This window comes from Trematomus bernacchii, unplaced genomic scaffold, assembly GCF_902827165.1.
Source record: "Trematomus bernacchii unplaced genomic scaffold, fTreBer1.1, whole genome shotgun sequence".
Taxonomy (NCBI): domain Eukaryota; kingdom Metazoa; phylum Chordata; class Actinopteri; order Perciformes; family Nototheniidae; genus Trematomus; species Trematomus bernacchii.
Window position 1 is genome coordinate 2,920,915 of NW_022987593.1, and position 19,104 is coordinate 2,940,018.

At 41.1% G+C, this 19,104-nt stretch overlaps 1 protein-coding gene across 2 annotated transcripts in view; it reads left to right on the forward strand.

Moving 5' to 3' along the window:
• Positions 1-2,125: 2,125 nt before the first annotated feature.
• The window catches only part of LOC117481586 (alpha-1,6-mannosylglycoprotein 6-beta-N-acetylglucosaminyltransferase B-like), a 101,326-nt gene continuing 84,347 nt past the window's right edge, over positions 2,126-19,104 (forward strand). The window contains exons 1-2 of one of the 2 annotated variants that reach the window (XM_034129321.1): positions 2,126-2,207; positions 8,339-8,451. In XM_034129321.1, coding sequence (XP_033985212.1) covers positions 2,140-2,207; positions 8,339-8,451 — 181 coding nt within the window. In that variant the 5' untranslated portion in view covers positions 2,126-2,139. The remainder of the gene's footprint in view (positions 2,208-8,338; positions 8,452-19,104) is intronic. The other variant, XM_034129322.1, reaches the window with a different exon arrangement.

A 19,104-nucleotide genomic window follows, 5' to 3' on the forward strand; every position in this document is an offset into this window, starting at 1 on the left:
TAGGAGTCTGAAGAAGGTGAAGCCATGCACCTTTGAGTATTCTGTGACAAAATGCTTTTTTAACGTCAGTGATTTTTACCACTTTGTGTGCACATAGACCGGTATGCCTTTATGTGTGCGTGTTAATCCATTTATCTCACTAAAATACACACACACACACACACACACACACACACACACACACACACACACACACACACACACAAATAAAAGGTGTACAAATCCCATGTGTGCCCTGTGGATACCCGCTGATAGTGCAAAAGTATTCCCACAACCCGCAGAGAGGGACAGCCTGCATGGGCGGTGGGCTGTCAGTCAAATCCGCATGTACCATGGCAAGTGAAGCATGAAGAGATTTCACTGTCATCTTCAGTCTCGTCCCCTGCAGAGATCCCCCCTTCTGCCTCCATTTCTGCTCCAACGCTCCGCTGGCCACAAAGTCTGTATAATGTATGCCACGACAAAACTGACTGCAAATCATTTTACTGTACAAATATTATGATTTTAAGTTGTGGCTTCGGGCTGTGCACATGTGTTTGGGTCAATGCTTTGTGGTGCCATAAGTGGTTTACTGTGTGGGTGTCATTTTAAGTGACAACTGTTTTTTTCTTAAGTTTTACATACACAGTATTACTACAAATGCTGCTGGGACACCTGCTGCAGTAACACTACCTGCCGCTGGATGCCGCTGTTGCATCCTGATCACAATCGCTGTCCGTGGTGCTGAAATTAACATCTGCGATGCTCAACAGAGCATCCCATGTTGTTTACCTGTTAGTAACCACCAAATTCACGCATTAACCAATTGATCCTAGTGTGCAATAACTAGTTCCCAAAGCAGTTCACAGCCCTACTAAGTAAGAGTACTTTCATAGGCTGCATAGATTAAAGCTTTTGTAAACTAGCAAATGCCTTTCTTTTACAGGAACATAAAAGCATGATATTTCTTGAGTGCATTTCGTAACAAGTTTAAGTCATAGATGGCGCCATACAGAGGCGAATGAGAAAGCTTCAGACGGTCCAGGTCTGTCCCTCTCTGTGCCGCTGGACCACCATCAAGTCACAAAGAGGAAGCCACAATAGTACAGGAAATCGTGTGGTTATGCCTCCCAAATAAAATGTCAAAATATATTCCCACAAATAAATAGTTTAAGCCTCCGGGTTAATTGTGCCATTAAAACATTGACATTGCTATTTTCTTAAATCAGTGGGCCTGTTTACACATGTTTGGTTGAATGATTTGCCTATTATTTTTCAGAATATCATAAACACAATTGGGATACAGAAAAAAAAAAAAGATCCTGGCAACAGGATCACCAGGTCAGAAAGCAAATGATATAAGTTACACGTTTTGAACTATACATTTTAATTCGTCCTTTCCATTAGACAAAAAATAAATAGTTTGTTCTCTATTAAAGGTTTTATTGGTCTTTATAGTTGTTATTCTCTTTTGTTTAATGGTGAACACTGTATGGTAGGACGAAAGTATACAAGTCATTCATAAATACATTATATTAGTTGCTTATTTTTGTTTATTTACTTCTCGCCATTATTAAAAATGATCAAATGATCTAATGGGCTATTATTTTGAAAAGACCAACCGGATGTGTATGATTCCACTGAATCTAGCTTGCCTCTTGAGAATTGAATGAGTGCGATGCAACACGGCTGACTTGCCACACTCGCTCTGGCTTCACCGTGAAGTTAAGACGTCCATGAAGCTAGCTCTCCTCTCCGTGAAATCAGAGACAACGTAGATATCAAACGAAACACACTTTATCCACATGTTTGACAGCAACAACAACAGCTCTATTTTTTTGTAAAGAACTCACATCGGATATTACTCCATCGGTCGACACAACCTGCTGCGACTTTACCTCAAATGTATCGTGTTTGCCTGACGACGGAATTACGCTTTAAATGACATTTTCACACTCGGGAAAGGAGACTCAGTGACTCAAACTTTCCACCATTTCCACTTGAGGGATATAGAAGCACTTATTGGTGCTGTTTTTGTTCAAAATAACCCCGTAACCTGCCGCTGTGCACCGCTGGATGGGACGCAGATAAAATGTTTGGTCACGTCAAGTCCCAGGTTGGGAGGTTAGCAGCAATGTCAGGGGTCGCTTGTTTTGGGAAATGATTACTGGAAGCACCGACGGTAAAATAATGGTCAGAAGATGTCTAGTGACGTTCAAACCGTTCAGGTAAGAGACAAAGAGCCGATGACGTTTTCCATTACCCAGTTTCCTAATTAGCCTCTAGCATTGTCGTTGATTAAAATGTGGGTTCTCAATGCCCACATGCACTACCATTGCATGTGTATCTACATTATGTGGAGCCAAGGTGTGTGTATGTGTCACTGCTCACATAAGCACACGCATATGCACACACCAGGTGTTTCTCCACTAGATGATTAGATTGAGATTCACATGGATGGGAACAACACGCAGCTATAAATCATAAAAAGCTATTATAAAAAAGCATGTGCTTGCAGTGAGCCGAGCTCTAACTTATTTTCTCACTGCATGTATAAATCCATTATCTCTGTGTGGATGGGCTTTGTTTGCTAGATATATGGAGGAATCTGTTACATATGTTTACACTTAAACACGTTGCAGTCCATTGAGCAATGCCCTGCCAACCTGCGTTTATTTAATTCCCTGATAAGTGTACACTATTGGCAGTGTTTAAATTACATTACATGTTACTTGTTAGACGCTTTTATCCAAAGCGATGTACATACTCAATACTGTGGCCAATCCCAAATCAATCCCTCTATTTAATTTAACTTAATTCTACTAGCTGGAGATTAAAAGCAGCAGAAACTTTCAATACAAAAGTGGATACCATCATGTATCTTACCCACTTTCCACGTGCCAATGCTGTTAGATTTTCTAAACAATCTGTAGTGGGTTTAAGCACTGATGAAGCATGATGGTTACGCTCATGCTGCACCGAATTACCTCACCTGCTGTCTTCACTGTAGATCAAGCCTTTTATTCACACACTCTTAATGAGGCAGCTTTGTGAGGAAGCTACAATAGCCCTGACAACTCATGGGAGCTTGTCTCATGTTATGTGTGTGTATTATCTTTAAATTCAGAAAAAAATATATCCAGCCCATACATTGGTTTATAGTTTAACTATGAATAGTAGATCCCTTTTATTTACACGTTTGCCTTTTATTGGATAGATTTGACAGGGAAATGCCAGAAACCAGTGGGAGAGATAAAGTTGCTTGGCAGACTTGAGCTATGGGTATCGTAAATATGCATCTTACATCACTGGAGCACCAGTAGACAGCTTTTAGAAGCCATACAAATACGTAAGTATGTTCTAGTTACGAGGCAAGAGGACTATTTTAGGTTGGGTTTTGGCTAGTTCACTTGCCAGGAAAAGTTTATTGGAAAACAGCTAAACTAACAACCACACCACGCCTGGCACAACTCCTCTTGCCTCAAAATCATATACATGTACCTGGAGGCGAAACCTGATAAGTCTACATATGTGTGAGGAAGCCAATTAGCTGATAGCAGATCTCTCCTTCTGATCCAATTATAGGGAGCAGAGCATTTACTTTAAGCCTGTTAATTAAAGAGTCGTCAGGCAGGACCCGGGCCTAATCCTCTCATATCACCCACCAAACGCCAGTTTGGAAAACGGTTCAATGATAAGAGAGGAAACGATCGCTCTAGGACAACATCAGGGCAGCTTCTGCTTACCCACATGAGCTTAATATAAAACAAATTCTCTCCTTTCTCCATTGCTGCTGAAACACACACAGGATTATTAACCCTTAGATAACAGAGATAATAAATAAAGTGTATTAGAAAATGTTATGGTATACTGTAAAGTCAGCACATTTTTCTTCATGTCCTCTGTGTAACCCCTTTATATATTCAAACTTGTCATTGGGAGTTTTCTTGACTGTATTAAAGGTCCCATGTCATGGCCATTTCTACTGATCATAATTCCATTGTTGAGGTCTACTAGAATATATTTACATTGTTCAATGCTCCAAAATCACATTGGTTTCTCATACAGCATCTCTGTATAGTATGTGTATTCACTCTCTGTCCTAAACGGCTTGTTGGAGCTCCTGCCCCCCCCCTCCCTATGAGCCCACTGTGCTCTGATTGGTCAGCTCGCCCACTCTGTTCTGATGAGTCCACTACCGTTACGGCGGAACATCAGTGATTATGTGTTACAATGGCGTTAGCAACCAGAAAATGACACCAGTAATGACAAACAGATGAGAATGCTGCGTGGGGTCTGGGTGCCGTGTTGGCGGGACGTTGTGGGGCTCGCTGCTCCGCCCTTTGAGGCTCGAGGAGCGGACAGTGTGAGCTGGGTTACTGGTGTCGTTTCCTGGTTGCTGCGTGGGGTCTGGGTGCCGTGTTGGCGGGACGTTGCGGGGCTCGCTGCTGCGCACAGTGTGAGCTGGATTACTGGGGTCGTTTCCTGGTTGCTGCGTGGGGTCTGCGAGACAGCGAGACACCGCAAAACTCACCTGAACTGTGAGTGTGTGTGTGTGCTCAGGCTGAGTTTCGCGGTGTCTCACTGTCTCAGGCTGAGTTCAGGCTTAGAAATCTGCGGAGCCGCAGCTGAGAAAAGATAAGGGTGAGTGAGTGTGTGTGTGTGAAATGGACCAATCCGCGGAGCCGCTAAGTCACTATGCCCGTTTACGTCACTTTACTCAGGAAGAAAAAAATGGAAAAAGAAAAATCTCCAACGAGGTGTTCTGGGGCAGCATAGACAGGTATTTTCTGTGTTAGAGTTTTACTCGCTACAGGGTGTACTTTGAAGGTTTGCAGACCGTTTACATGCAGAAAAAGCTACAAGGGGACGGGTAATAACCGGAAAAGCATGACATGGGACCTTTAAGACAGGACACTCAATGAAAAACAAATAATAAGAGTAGGCTAAATGTATAAACACTTGTCTTAAATGAGGTCAGAGACTCTGATTCTCAGCTTTCACTTACTTCGCTTGCGGACCATATGGTAGTGTAATAAGTATATAATCCATGCAGGTATAAAGTATGAGATCATGGAATCATATTCATGACAAATAATCCCTTAATTTTAATAATAGTTTGGATAGGATTCACATCAGTTAAAGGTGGGGTAGGTCATTTTGGAGAAACCAGCTTGAGTGCGCTAGAATTTGAAAATACACAGCCGGAAGAAATCTGCCACTTCCTTACAGAGCCCCTCCTCCAACACACATGAACGCGCACATGACCAATTAGGGCACGAGATAAATTTGTGCACAGATGGAAGGCTGACAGGCAGGTAGGCCATCCAGTTATTTTAGCCGAGCCGGCTAAAATGATTGGTCATGCTTTTTACAGTACTACGGCTTCCACAGATGACATTTTTGTATGGATTTTTTGTCAAAGCACTTAAGATATTCATTGCTATCGGGATGTTAAGAGCATTCCATGGAATATAACAAAAAGTGTATCTCGAGCCGATTTCTCAAACTTACCTACCCCACCTTTAATGTAATGCTGCTCTGTGGTCCTCCGACAGTGATTGAGCTATTCTAATTCATTTGTGCAATATGCCCAGAACAGATGGGGCTAATGTTTGATTTTTTCATAATATTACAGTATCTTGGGAGAGAGAAGTAAATGAGAAGCTATAGTGAATGAGCACGCCAGCTGCTTAGATGCTGGGACTTTATTATAAATACAGTAGGAATATAACATCTCATATTTTCAGTGTAAATCAATGAAAATGCTTACACTTCACTTTGAAGATTGTTATCCCGCATTAATCAGTTTACGCTACCAGCAGAGGAAGTCGATAATCAGAATTTGGGAGTTTAAATTTCACAATGTGGCATATTCAAAAAGACATTACCGTTGTCTTGTTACAAGTGCAATCAATGCTGTAATTCAATATGATCAAACTCCAGCTCAAAATGTAATCTTTATATGCAACATGAAGATAAATGACCAGTTTAAGTGAAATGAATGTGCAGCCATAATCATGTTTGATGCAACACATTAGATGAGAGCCTTAATGATGATGATTGTTATTTGCTGTCAATGCGTTCTTGAGCTGGTCAAAAGTTTCCTCTCAAAGAGCTGGATCTCACTTTCTGTCCTTAAAGCCACTGAAGTAGGCGTCATACATGACACATCAGCTCTGTCTTGGAAAATAAAGTCAACCGGGGAGCTTGCCAAACCACCACGCTCTATTCTTAACAGATTATTCAACATCGTGTTGATCCCATAGGTCAATCAGATCAATCCAGCAAATGTATTTTTAAATGGCCATTCTTGCTTGCTGTTGATAGGAACTCATTCCTTATGGCCTCATCAATATTAAAAGGTTTTGTTTAGAACTTTGCGTGACTGGAGCTTCGAGCTACTTACCATTCCAGGACGTGCCGTCAGATTTCACGCTGGGTCGTGCACTTGAGCAAAAAGCTCTCGCCTGGCTTTGAAGAGAAAGTAACAGCTATGAATTATTTATTCATTTGTTATGTTAAAATTACATTTTTAGACCTCTGATGCAGAAGTTAAGATGGGAAGGTTACCTGTTCAAGGTTAGCCTTAAATTATAAAAGTGATTGTCAGTATTTTATCACCAAAGTAACATTTCTTCCTGCTTTTTTATCTCGTTGGTTTGAGATACATTAGCCATATGCTGTATACTACAGTATGTAACTGCTTGATTGTTATATAATCTCTATACATGTCCTGAAAGATTTAAATGTATTCACTTAAACTAATGTACATAATGAGGACTTTTAGGAAAACTGCTTCAGCTGCTGAAATGTATAGCATAGATACTGGAGTGTTAGCCACTCTTTGTCACATAAATCTGCCTTTGTGCTGCACCACTTAATCTTGCAAGAATGTTCTCTTGTGGGGGTTAGCAGCAGAGCGGCAAGCATTTCAAAGTGGGACTTGTTAGTCCTGAAGGATGGCTGCTATTTTGTCCAGTGGATGAGAATCACAGACAGCTTCGCCTCTCTGGTTCCCCAAAGAGTCTTGGCATCATAAGATAACCTTTGATTCGTATACAGTGAAACGAGTAGCTTAACTAGGGTGGGATTTACACAGATACAAAAGACCTGATTTTCAACACTTTTAAGTCAAAGATTTCCTTCTCTCACGGCTGTTGAACCATGCAGGATCCACACTGAGTCTTATTCTAAGCTTCTAAAGCACAGCAGCATTTCAAACATAGGATCTGAGCCACAAAGTGTGCTAAAGAAGAAGTTTATGTTTCTAAGCAAGATCTCCACTACAGATTGGAGCCAACATCCTGATGGATGACCCACATGTAGCCTACAGTATATTGCAACTGTTGTTGCTGTCTGAAATGGTTTGTGCTGCTGCCCATACTTGCTGTGAAGATACCCACTTTGCTAACTCAAGCTGCTAAAACTTTATATTAGCTTTAGTCAAACAGAGGACTTTGGCTTCTTGCCCCCATCACTTACATTCAAACATAAAGAAGTTTACATGGACAGGATAAACTATTGCAGCAACCAATTTCTCTTTCAGTGCACATGCTGTGTCTGTTTCTTTTAGCAGGAAAACATTAAACATCATCTTACAAAATGACAATATCCAAAATGTAACGCATCTATAGCCTCATACTGCATAGGAATAGCACATTTTTGTTGATCTTATTTTGTGTATTCCAGAATGAGGCAGGAGCAGATGTTGTGTTCGGAGACTTTAGTCAGCATTGAGGCTATCTTTATTCTCACCTTAAATAGCCAAATGTGATTGGCTGTCTTTGTCGTCTCCTTGCCTCTTCTTCCCTTCCCCTCTGTGCACCTCTGATATTACACACCCATTTCATCTGCACTTAGGGACAAACTGCTCACCCTTAATTTGCCAGTTGTATTAGATATATGCCAACTGATCACATCAGCGCACTTAAATGCTAAAAATGCACTTCAGCTTCAAGTTTATACTTTTCACGTGTGATAACTGCTCTATTTATGCACTGCCTTCTGGAAGTGCTTTCTTGACTTGTCTCTTCTGCTCTCTCTCACAATTGTTCTCAACCCCTTAGCTTTGCTATTTTTCCCTCCCTCTTTTTGTCTGACTGCCGATCATTCTCTACTGCAAACCTGTCTTCTATAATTGTCGGCTTCTTCATCTGCCTACATTCTTTCCTTTGTTTTTTATGCCTCTCACTTTTTATTCACTTATTTTCTGCCTCCAATATCTCACTATGCCCCCCTTTTTCTATCTTCGTCTTCACTCACCAAAAGCATCTATTTACCTTCCCTTTCCTATAAATATGTCTACCTAGCTCAACTCCCTTTTCACTTATTCCCTCTCTCCTCCCCTGTGTTGCAGGATATTCGTGGTGGGAATAGGCTTCTTCAGCCTGTGCTTTCTAATGACCTCTCTGGGGGGGCAATTCTCAGCCAAGAGACTGGGGGACTCCCCCTTCACCATCCGCACAGAAGGTACTGACATGTGCTGTGTGTGTGAGAGAGTGTGTGTGTGTTTGTGTGTAAACAGTTCCTTCACTGAGTTGAAATGCTGTAATGTCTCTGCATATTGCTGTGCTATAACTCTCCATGGCCCTGCTGGCACTTCACTGCCTTTTGCCACTTTGTCAAAGCTGCACCACCTGTCACTGGAAACATAAAATTGCTTGGAATAGTAGGTTGGGGCATGGAAATCATGAAGTAAATGCAAATTACATTGTAGGACCAGTTCGACCGATGAATTTCATTCATGTAACCGTACAGTATAGCAAAAAAACTGCATTTTCTACAGATGTCAGAGCTGAGAAATAAATCCACATCTATGTAAAGAATATTGATATGGTGGGAGCCAGTAGCTTAGAAGTTATTGGTCTGATCCCCAGAAGTGACAGCATGGTGCTTGGCTTATATTATATCTGTGGGTTTCTACCTGACTTCTCTCAGGGATTCTGCACTGATGGCCACTACAGTGTGCTGCAGCTGTGTGCATAAAACCTATACGAATATACGTGAATATACTTTATGATGGATGAAATGTTGTTTACTAAACTACCAGTCCTTGACAGAAAGACAAACTTTGCATACTTTACAACATAATTAATCCACTTAATGGTGATAGACTGACAGCTAAAATCACTCCTTTTTCTTGCACTCATCTCTGATAACTTTCAAAGAACGATAAACAAATCCAGCCTAAAATACATCTTACAGCTCCCCTCAACCCTCTATGGATTGTCTATAGGACTCTCCATCATATGGAAGTGCAATAAAGCAAGCCTATATAGCTTTTGGTGTAGCCACAAGTGGAAAATTACAGTGCGATGACTCATTGAATTTCACTACATTTTCCCGAGACTGTCTTCAGTCAGTGGTTGAGTTGAATGAGGAACATAAGCCACTGGGAAGAACAATATAATGATTACCAACAAACACATGGGGTTGTGAAGGTTTGAATAGAGTTTGACTCAGAGGGATGAAAGGAAGTTGAATACGAGGGGATGACCCAAGGGTCGAATGGGGATCGATGATGGGTCTGGAGGCGTTGAGAAACCCGTGGAGTGAGACTGACATGGGGGCAAGTCACGCTGAGCTTCGGATTCATCATCCCTCTGTGGTACCTGTATTGAGACAGAAGAGGGTTGGGAGAACTCAAACAAAAAGCAATAGACACGCCTAAACTAGTGGAGGGGTGAAGTGTGGCAAATGGAGTTGTTCTTCTTTTTATTTAGTTCTTAGGTTCTAAGGAGTATAAGCTAACAACAATGTGCTGTTGAGCTTCCTGTTGATAATGTGTGTTTTTGTTTTGTTTACCTACTGGTATTATTGTGTCTTTTAGATCAGGGTCTAGTGGGGTCAGGGTCCACCTCTTTATGGAATTACATGTCTTTGTTTTTTGATGGCACATTAAAAAAGGCTACTGTATTTGTTTTGGTACGAATCCTACTGAACCCAATCAAAGAAGTGTAAGAAAAACACAACTATGATGCACATTGCTTAGGGGTGAAATCTTGTCTCGCTCCTACACTTAAGTGAAAAAGAATAACTTCCTTTAGGGCTAAACAGTATGCATATTAAGATATGATAATGCGCACATAAGAGCAGAGCAAGTGAGGTTAGAATCGTGAGGTTGCATGCAAATTTAAACAGAGCAAAATGAATACATAAGATTACCTGGGGGTGAAGCATCACACAGTAATCTTCAAATGCTTCTCACAGTGTTCATTTGTCTAAAGACATAACAGGAAAATACTGTAAATGTAACCCCAACAACAATGAATTTCCTCTCTGCACATTGGTTGCTGTACGTGTGTTGCATGGCCACTGAAGCCTGCGACCCACAAAGCTATATCTCACCAGGGAAATATCATTAACACATTGGCCAGCCAGCGATATGACATGACCCGGAGTGAAGGCTGACTGCCAGTGGCAAGGCAGAAAAAAAATCTCCTGCTGTACAAGGTGCGAAGATTAAAAGTCAGGGGTCATTCTGTGGAGGCCGGCCACTTCTTACTGCTGCGGTTAAAATAAGAAACCCTATGTTCTGAGGGCTTCTCCCCATGTGTGAAGCATGTGTGTATGCACAACTGTAGCTGAAACATTCCATGTGTCAGTTTGCGTGGGTGTGAGAACGAGTAAAAGATGAAGCCATATCTACTGTTAGTGTGTATCAGTTAGGTGATGGTGTGCGTGATTATGTGCTGTAATCTGTCATTGAGAAAGATGAACCAATGGAAACAGAATATATCAGACGTAACTGAAGGCATAGACGCAGAGGGTTATTATAAAACCAGGCGCACTGTGTGTGTGTGTGTGTGTGTGTGTGTGTGTGTGTGTGTGAGAGCTAGATAATGGGGTTTGTGGTCCTATGGGATTACTGTGTTTGTGATAAATTGAGATTACTGTGTTTGTGTGATAAATTAGGATTAGTGTGTGTGTCTGTGTGTCTTAGTAAAATGCAGTTGATTAATCAACTAGTCATGCAATGCAGCCTGGGAAGACATCTGGTGCAAGCTCATTAAAAACGGTATCGTGTCCACCGTGCTTCCCCATAGGACTTTACTTTGTGTGTGTGTGTGTGTGTGTGTGTCCGTGTGTGTGTGTGTATCCCTTCATGTGTCTAAATACTTTTGTGCTTGTCTATGCACAAAAGATCCCCGTATGTCGGTAATCTACAGTGTTCCTCTGTACATATGCTTGCGTATGCCCCCTCTGTTTCACCCTCTTTCTCCCTTTATGTACATCTCTGTGGTCTACTACCTCACACTGTTTTTGCAGCTTTTTCCCTGTTTGTGTGTGTATGTGTGTTTGTGATGAGCTGGCAGGAAATTGGCTGTTAAATGGGGCGACAGCAGCAATGTGGGACAAGATTGAGACCAGAGAGAGCGATCCATCTGCTCTCTGCAAATCAGCCCCGCTAAAAAAACAACTGGCCCTTTCATTAAGCCTGCAGTCACCAGTTGCAGACACACACACACACACACACACCCACACCCACACCCACACCCACACACACACACACACACACACACACCCGGGCACACACACGTACATAGTTCACACACACACACACACACACACACACACACACACACACACACACACACACACACACACACACACACACACACACACACACACCACACACACACACACACACACACACACACACACACACAGTTCCAGCTTGGTGTTTCATTAACAGAATGTCATTTCTGGTAGACTTCTATGTAAAAAAAAAATGCCCCATTGCCAAATTAAAAATGTTCTGCTTCTGGTATTTTAACACTTTCTGTGGGGACTTAAGCTTTAGTCATTTTTATTTGGCTTGAAGACTTTGGTAATAAAGGGAGAACATTTTTCCACAAGCACAATTAGACATATCATCACACTGTTTGTGTTGCATTGAGCAGATACCGAAACATTTTATATTTCTTGTTAGGGAGCAGCTAGATATTAACAACTCTTGCTGTATTTAACTCTAATTTAAAAATGTTGTTTTTAAATCACAATACCCATACTTTTAACCACAATTTAAATAATTACAGGTGTGTTGCAAGTACAAGTTGGGGCTTGAGATTTTATTTAGCTGTAGAAAAAATATTGTTAGTTTTGTGAGTTGCTCTCTCTGCATGCCTTTGTCTGAACCATGAACACTTGGTCAAAGGGGGGTTGTGCTAGCAGAAACATGCTCTCTCCTAATTTGTGTTGTCAGTAAAGAATAGACTATTTCCTGTTCATGAAGGCCAACAGTGATGGATGCTTGCTCCCGCAAATATCTAGGTAATGGATTAAAATTCAGAGTGGTAGCAAGCAGCCCAAACTGTAATGTCATTGTTTTAAGCTTATCTCCTTCAAATCTCTGGATTGAGGCCTCCAAACTTGTCAAAGCAGTCTGTAAACCTAACGTTATATTTGGGGATGTCAACAGTAGCATTGTATAAGTGAGTTGATTTAGAAATGTTACTGAAATGGGGTACTTGTTAATTATGTTCACAATACATACAGTAACTAGTGTGACATTGTAAAGCCTCATGAGCAGTTCTCTTGTCTTAGCATTGTGTCTACTGTAAAATGTTGTTTTTCCAAGTCATGCCATAAATTATGTATCTTTTGAAGCTATATCCCCAAGTTAAAACAAAGCCTTTTGTTTTGTTTCGTTATTTGCCTTCGGCTCTCTATCAAACATGACCTCTAAAAGGAATGTCTTTATGGCAGCAAAGGTAAAGGTGTGTTTATTTAATGGATTTTGAGGCTTTCATACAACAGTGACAATGTAAGCTAAAATGAGTATTTTAACCCTTACAGCAGGGGTGGGGAACCTCCGGCCCCCGGGGCGTATACGGCCCGCGAGACCATTTGGTACGGCCCTCGAGGTCATTTATAAACACACGCAAAAAAGAAAAAAATTAAAGAAATAAAAGAATTAAACAAGCGAGTGCCTGTTTTTCCTGGCCAAGGTCAGGGTCCTTGAACACAACACGAGCCTAACGTGTCATCACGTGGTATATGTCTCGTCTGACAGGGGTGCATTTCTGACGGAGAGCACCAGAATGCGGCTCCGGCACTTCAGATAAGGAGCTGTACACATGCCGCAGTTTTTGCGTGGCTGTGTCTTTAGTTGAAAGCCCAGTGGCTGTTCATCAGTCATACTGATCATACAGTCAATAACTTTGTTGTTATTAGCATCTGGTTAGCTAGCTATGCTAACGAATATAAGAAGCTTTTTCTACAACCAGTGAGGTAAAGGCACATCTTTATATGATCATTATAGTTATAAAAAAATAAGAGAATAAAGTAAACTGGTATAAAATACTATATGACAGTAAAAAAAAGTTATTAATAAACAAGAATACAGTTTGAAAGGGGAGTGATTTGTAAAATATCCATAAAGAAAAATAAATCTGTTTACAGTTCTGTTTCATATGGATGTTGAGAGATGTATCCATAGATCTCTTCATTTTGCTCTCAAAGTGCACCAGATTGATGCTTTCAACTTCAACATTTAAAAATAAATCTTCCCGGTGGAGCATGCTCCCGGACCCCCCTAGAGGACGTTAGATCCCCCCCCACTTAAATCATGTCCACATGTATAGGACTAAATACATTTGCACACATCTTGTGTCCATATCTTTCTGTTTTGGTGGTCATGCCACAACCGTGCACGTGCATGCATACACGAGTCATGGTAAGATATCTGGATTAAGAGGTTGCTTTTTTTTTGCACAGCATGAAAGAAAGGCGAAATGAATGGGCTGTGGTTTTAGTATTTTTAAGCAGAGGTCAATAATTTGTACGGCCCTCGGAGGATGTTGAAAAATTGAAATGGCCCTTGAGAGGAAAAAGGTTCCCCACCCCTGGTTTACAGATTAAATAACCATGATAGCAAAGGCCCTAATAGCCATTAGCCAATACTAATCCTTAAGTCACTACTGTCCAATTTTCTTTTAAATATGGGTCTAGATTTTGTTATATAACAGGGCTTTCTATGTCAAGAGATGAGTATGTCTGGTGATGTCAGCATCTGTCATCTCAGCCTAATAATTATGTGTGATGTGTTGACAGCAATACCACCAGGAACACAAGTAAACGAGATGCTTTTCTGTATAAAGAAACAAATTCACAGGATTTCATCTTGCATCTTACCTCAGTCATTTGTACACCGGTATTAGCTCGCTGTTTGTACACAATACCAGCCAAATGTGTGTACGGCTTTGTCACCTTAGTGGGAGTTGCGCTGATCGCAATTGTTTGGGTATTAGCCGAATTTCGTCACCACCTCTCGCTTCCATGGATTATCAGCTTCCACTGGAGGCGCGGCGTTCTGTGTTGTCGCTCCAATTCTCGTCTCTTCAGTGACTCACAAACTCATCAAGAGCTGTGCGCCGGAGATGGAGAGGTAGTGGCTCAATAGGGAAAATGAGAAAGTGGGGGTGGATGATGGAGGTGGAAGTAGAATAGAGATTGAATGTTTGTGTGTGCATCTGTGATCAAGCAGGAGAATGAGTTTTCTAGAGGTTGCTTTTCTCTCAAAAGAGAAAGATGAGAAAGATGAAAAAGCGGGATAAAAAGGTACATAACTCGATTTCTTTTCACTAGATTTAAATACATCAGGCATAAGGGAGATGTTGGCTTGATCAAAGGCCTTCCCTATGGAGCTTGTTTATACTCTGCAGTGTATCACATTAACAAGGACCCATGACAGTCCCTTCACCCGAGCATGTTCTTTCTAGTGTTTGTTCTAGCTGAAAGACTGGGGGCCTTCTCACTGTCTAGGAGGTGGATCCCTGCTGGGAAAGAGAATATGATTTTTTGTATTCTTGCCTCAGCTTAACATTCTGCAGATCTCCCTCAGCTCTCGAGTTTTAATGACATACTGCTTGAGAATACTGTCAATCAACGGCTGTGATTTATAAAATGGAAGACTTCTAATCACCGCGAGGAGAGCGCTCTGTTTGGAAATGCCGCTGTGCTCAGATCCAAGCGGAGGCCGAGACTAATGGTTGTTTGACTCGCATTAAACTCAGCTCTGTGATGTTCGTCTTAAAGTTTCCCCGCCGTCAGTCAGAGAAGGACTCATGCCAATGTGTCACATTCCCAAAAGACATTTCCACTCGTGTGTCCTAAGAAGACCTCAATGGAGAGAAACACTAAGTAATTACAGCTCAAGTTTATTTGGTTATTATAATGTGAAAAAAGTCCATCTGTATGCATTAGCTGGTACCGATTGAGCCCACCAGACACCCCCGCTCTGTGGTCCCCTTTCATGTTTTTTTCACCCTGTTCATCTCTCTCACATAACCCCTGCAGTTATGTTTCCTTGCCATCGCTTCATGTCGAACAAATCTGGCATGACAATCTTCTGCGTGTCGCCGGTGCTAGGTGCAGCAAGGGAGTCAGTCGGGGGGGGGGGGGGGAGTACACTTTATCAGTGCACTCATAGCCTGGGGAGCTTGTATGGACTGTGTGTGTGTTTAGGAGGAGGTGGTGGGTTGGTTTGTGTGTGTGGGGGGGAGGGGGGAGGGGGGGTGTGGTTATGGGTTTGTGATTCTCTCTGGATATCGCATTCAACTTGGTGCCAAAAAATGTCAAATGGGTTGGGAGTGTCTGTCTGCCTGGGTGAGTGTGCTAGTGTTTTTTTTATTTTTGTTATACTTTATTTTGAATTTTTCTTTTAGTTACAATAAAGCAAAGACATACACAATATACAGTAAGTAGGTACCCGAAACCTTTACATGGCGTACAAGAAAAAGAAAAAAAAGCTGGGTATTACATTAACAATTCCTGAGAATAGTCTAAAGCTGCCAGGCGACAGCATCGTAGACATAAACAAAAAGGCCAAGACTATTGTGTTCTTAAGTGTGTCCTCACAAGTATAGAAAGATATGAGAATCTCAAAATTCTAAATAAAAGCTATAAGGAAAACTCTCACTTTACATTAGTCTATTTACCAGCTACCTAACATTTACTTATGGGATCTAAGGTAGGTTCAAATGATGGTATGTCTTGAGATAAGGTTATTGTAAGTGGGATAGTAAATGGTGACTCTTCCGTCACCAACAGCGCAGGAAACCATGTTAACTAATTAGCACCATTTGTGCCAACTAATGCTGGTTTATTTATTTTGAAAGAGGAGAGGTTTCTAGATTACTATCCATAGATGAAGCTAAGTAAAAAATAATTAAAAAGGCATCAAAAGTATGGAAAACTATACCATGAGGTTTTGATTAGTCCAAGGGTGGTAAGGTGAGCAACGTTTGTAGAATGTGTACGGATGATTTCGTTTCAGGGACAAAGGGATACATTTGGTAGGAGTTGGTGAATTGCTGTATTTGTTGCCAGGCTTCATAAAAACCCATGCATATTTAACAGTTTGGTTGGCCATAGTATAAGAATAATAATAATCTTTCAGATGGGTATATCTTTCGACTCATACAATATACGAGCCTGGCACCAGGGAGGTGGGCTGGTGATTGGAGGAACAGCAGGAAATGGTGTTGACATGACAAGGTTATAATTGCCACAGCTGTATGTTTTATGATTGAGCGTTGCTGGTCAGCCCCTAGCTAAGCAGCTGTTGAATTAGCCACCTCTGATAAAGCATGAATAAAACATCAGATGAATCAGCTCGTGCAACTTGGATGCTCTGCCCGAAGTGACACTATGCTCCATTTGTGGGAGGTCATCACAAAACATCCCTTTGAGATTTTTAATTAGTTAGATTCCTTAGTCCTGTTGCCAAAGCACTTAATTGTGACATGTGTTTAAAAACTAGTTGCATACATTTTTACATCCAGAGATGGGGTCGTTACTCAAAAAAAGTAATATATTACTTTACTTCGTTACTCTCTACATAAAGTAACGCGTTACTTTACTCGTTACTTTACTCGTTACTTTTACTCGCAGGCAGATCACGCAGACTGCGGAGGTTGCTTCATTTTGTGGAGGGAGCGGGAGGGGGCGGCCCTGTTTACATCCTCACTCTGGGTTCGGGGGTCCTTAGCTATTAGCTTCACGTTAGCATGTTGTCTTTGCAGGTGCTTGTTGAGGTTTGACGTTGTGTTTGCAGCAGTGGATACTTTGTAACGCGTTACAACCAACTCTGTCTATATCTTACCCAACCACATATACAGCATGTTAACCGTATTTATTTTACCTACACTGTGCTAACCACATTTATAACTCTCCTCCCTAACTTTGTTTCCCCTCTGTGCAAACTTCAGACCATTCCGCGTGTTATTCCATCCTTAGCCCATTCCCGACACCAATACATATTAATGAGAAAGCCTATCCAATTTCCAACTAGAAAGAGCCATTGTTCCAACCGAAGTGCTATTACCCGGCCGTAAATGAGAAATTTCTCCAGTGCACATTATATTATGGTTATGTCTCTGGGAAGGTTACTCGGCAGCAATATGCTGTCTCAATTACCCAGCCTGCATCAGGCTTTGTCTACAGGTCGCTAGCTCATCGTTTCCTCTGCCATAAGCTGGTTATTTCCTCAGGTCCTGATAGTGTCATACTCGAGCATGCTTCTGCTTCCTTTCTGCAGATATACACTAACGGTGTTTACAATGCCATGGCTTTTTCTGCTTGACAGTTTTTTATTGTCTGTGTTGACAAATAAAAGGCAGTTGTATTTGTCTGGTCTCTTTACTGGTGTTGGCTGATAAGGTCGTAAAAGCACACCAGGCTTGACTTGAGATTATTTCCTTCCTCTCACCACGTCTCTCTACCTCTCCTCTTGCTTTTCTTTGTCTTTCATTTCTACCCTTCAGAAATGCCCGGGGTTAGACTGACACATTTTCTGTCAGCTGTGGCTTTCTCCCCCCTTTTTTTTTACCACTATCACACGTGTGCCTGTGTTAAATTCAGTTGGACAGTTCTTCGACACAGCCCAAGAAACACACTTCTGCCTTTGTCTGAAAAGCGACAGTAATGATCACTGCATTGCAGGGGAATTCATTTCTCTGACAAAGAGTGATGAAAAGGCAATGAATAAAGGTTTCTTAACTTTTTTAATACTCAAAGTGACATATTTGACCCTAAATAATGATGCTTCATTTCAATCTGTTATCAGACAGCTATCAATTTAGGACATGATTTGAAATCCAGTCTCATGTGAGTGCATTTGTCTATGCGCCAGTTAATAAAAAGACAAGACTGGCAAAAATGTAACGTTCTGACATGGACAAATTATGGACAAAGCTTTTGTCTAATATTATAATCTACATTATTCGAAACACAAGTGAGACAATTGTCATGACATAGCCTTCAGGGCCTCCACTCTGTATGGCTGTTGTGTATATTATCAGTTAAAAAAAATACACATAAAAGATTGGTTTGTTGCTGAAAAAACAAGAAGAAATCCGTTTTTTTTTCATCAGATAAGCCCTCAAGGTTTCTCCTAATACAAAACATTGAAATCAAGTTTTTGGAAATAACAGGAAGCAATGAAAGTTAAATGGTTGGTTAAATAATGCAATAAAATGAGCAATCCAACCTTAAATCATGGTTTTTATGGCAAGTTGTATGAATAATTCTGGTATATCTGACAATTTATATTTAGAAAATGCTAAATGAGGTAAACAAACTCAAACAACAAGTGGACTCATTCTCTTTGTCAAAAGAAAACACACCTTAAAGGGGACCTATCATGCAAAATGCTCTTTTTTATGTCTTTTATACATAAATATGTGTCCCCGGTGTGTCGGGGAACTCACGCAGCGTCAGAAAATAAAACCCTCTCTCTTTTCCTCCGTACTCAAATCTTTAAAAAACGGGGGTACAACGAGCGGATCAGAAACAATGCCTTACGTGTTTTGGATGTAATCTCGTCTTTGTTTACGTTAGCAAGCCTCGCTAACACTCAGAGCTAACCTGTACTGGAGAGAGCATGTGTTTAAAAAGCAGGAAATACAAAAAGGAACTCACCTTGTGATAAACCCGCAGGAGAAAAAGCATTTGAGCTCCATACTGTTTCAGAAATAATCCTTGATGTGGTTTAGAACATGATGGCGTTTTATTACAGCAGAAATTAACTTTATCTCCGGTAGAATTCTCATCAGGCATTAGCTCCGCCTCCTCTTTTTTTTTTTTCAAGCTACAGTAAGGTCCCAGAATCCGCGTTTC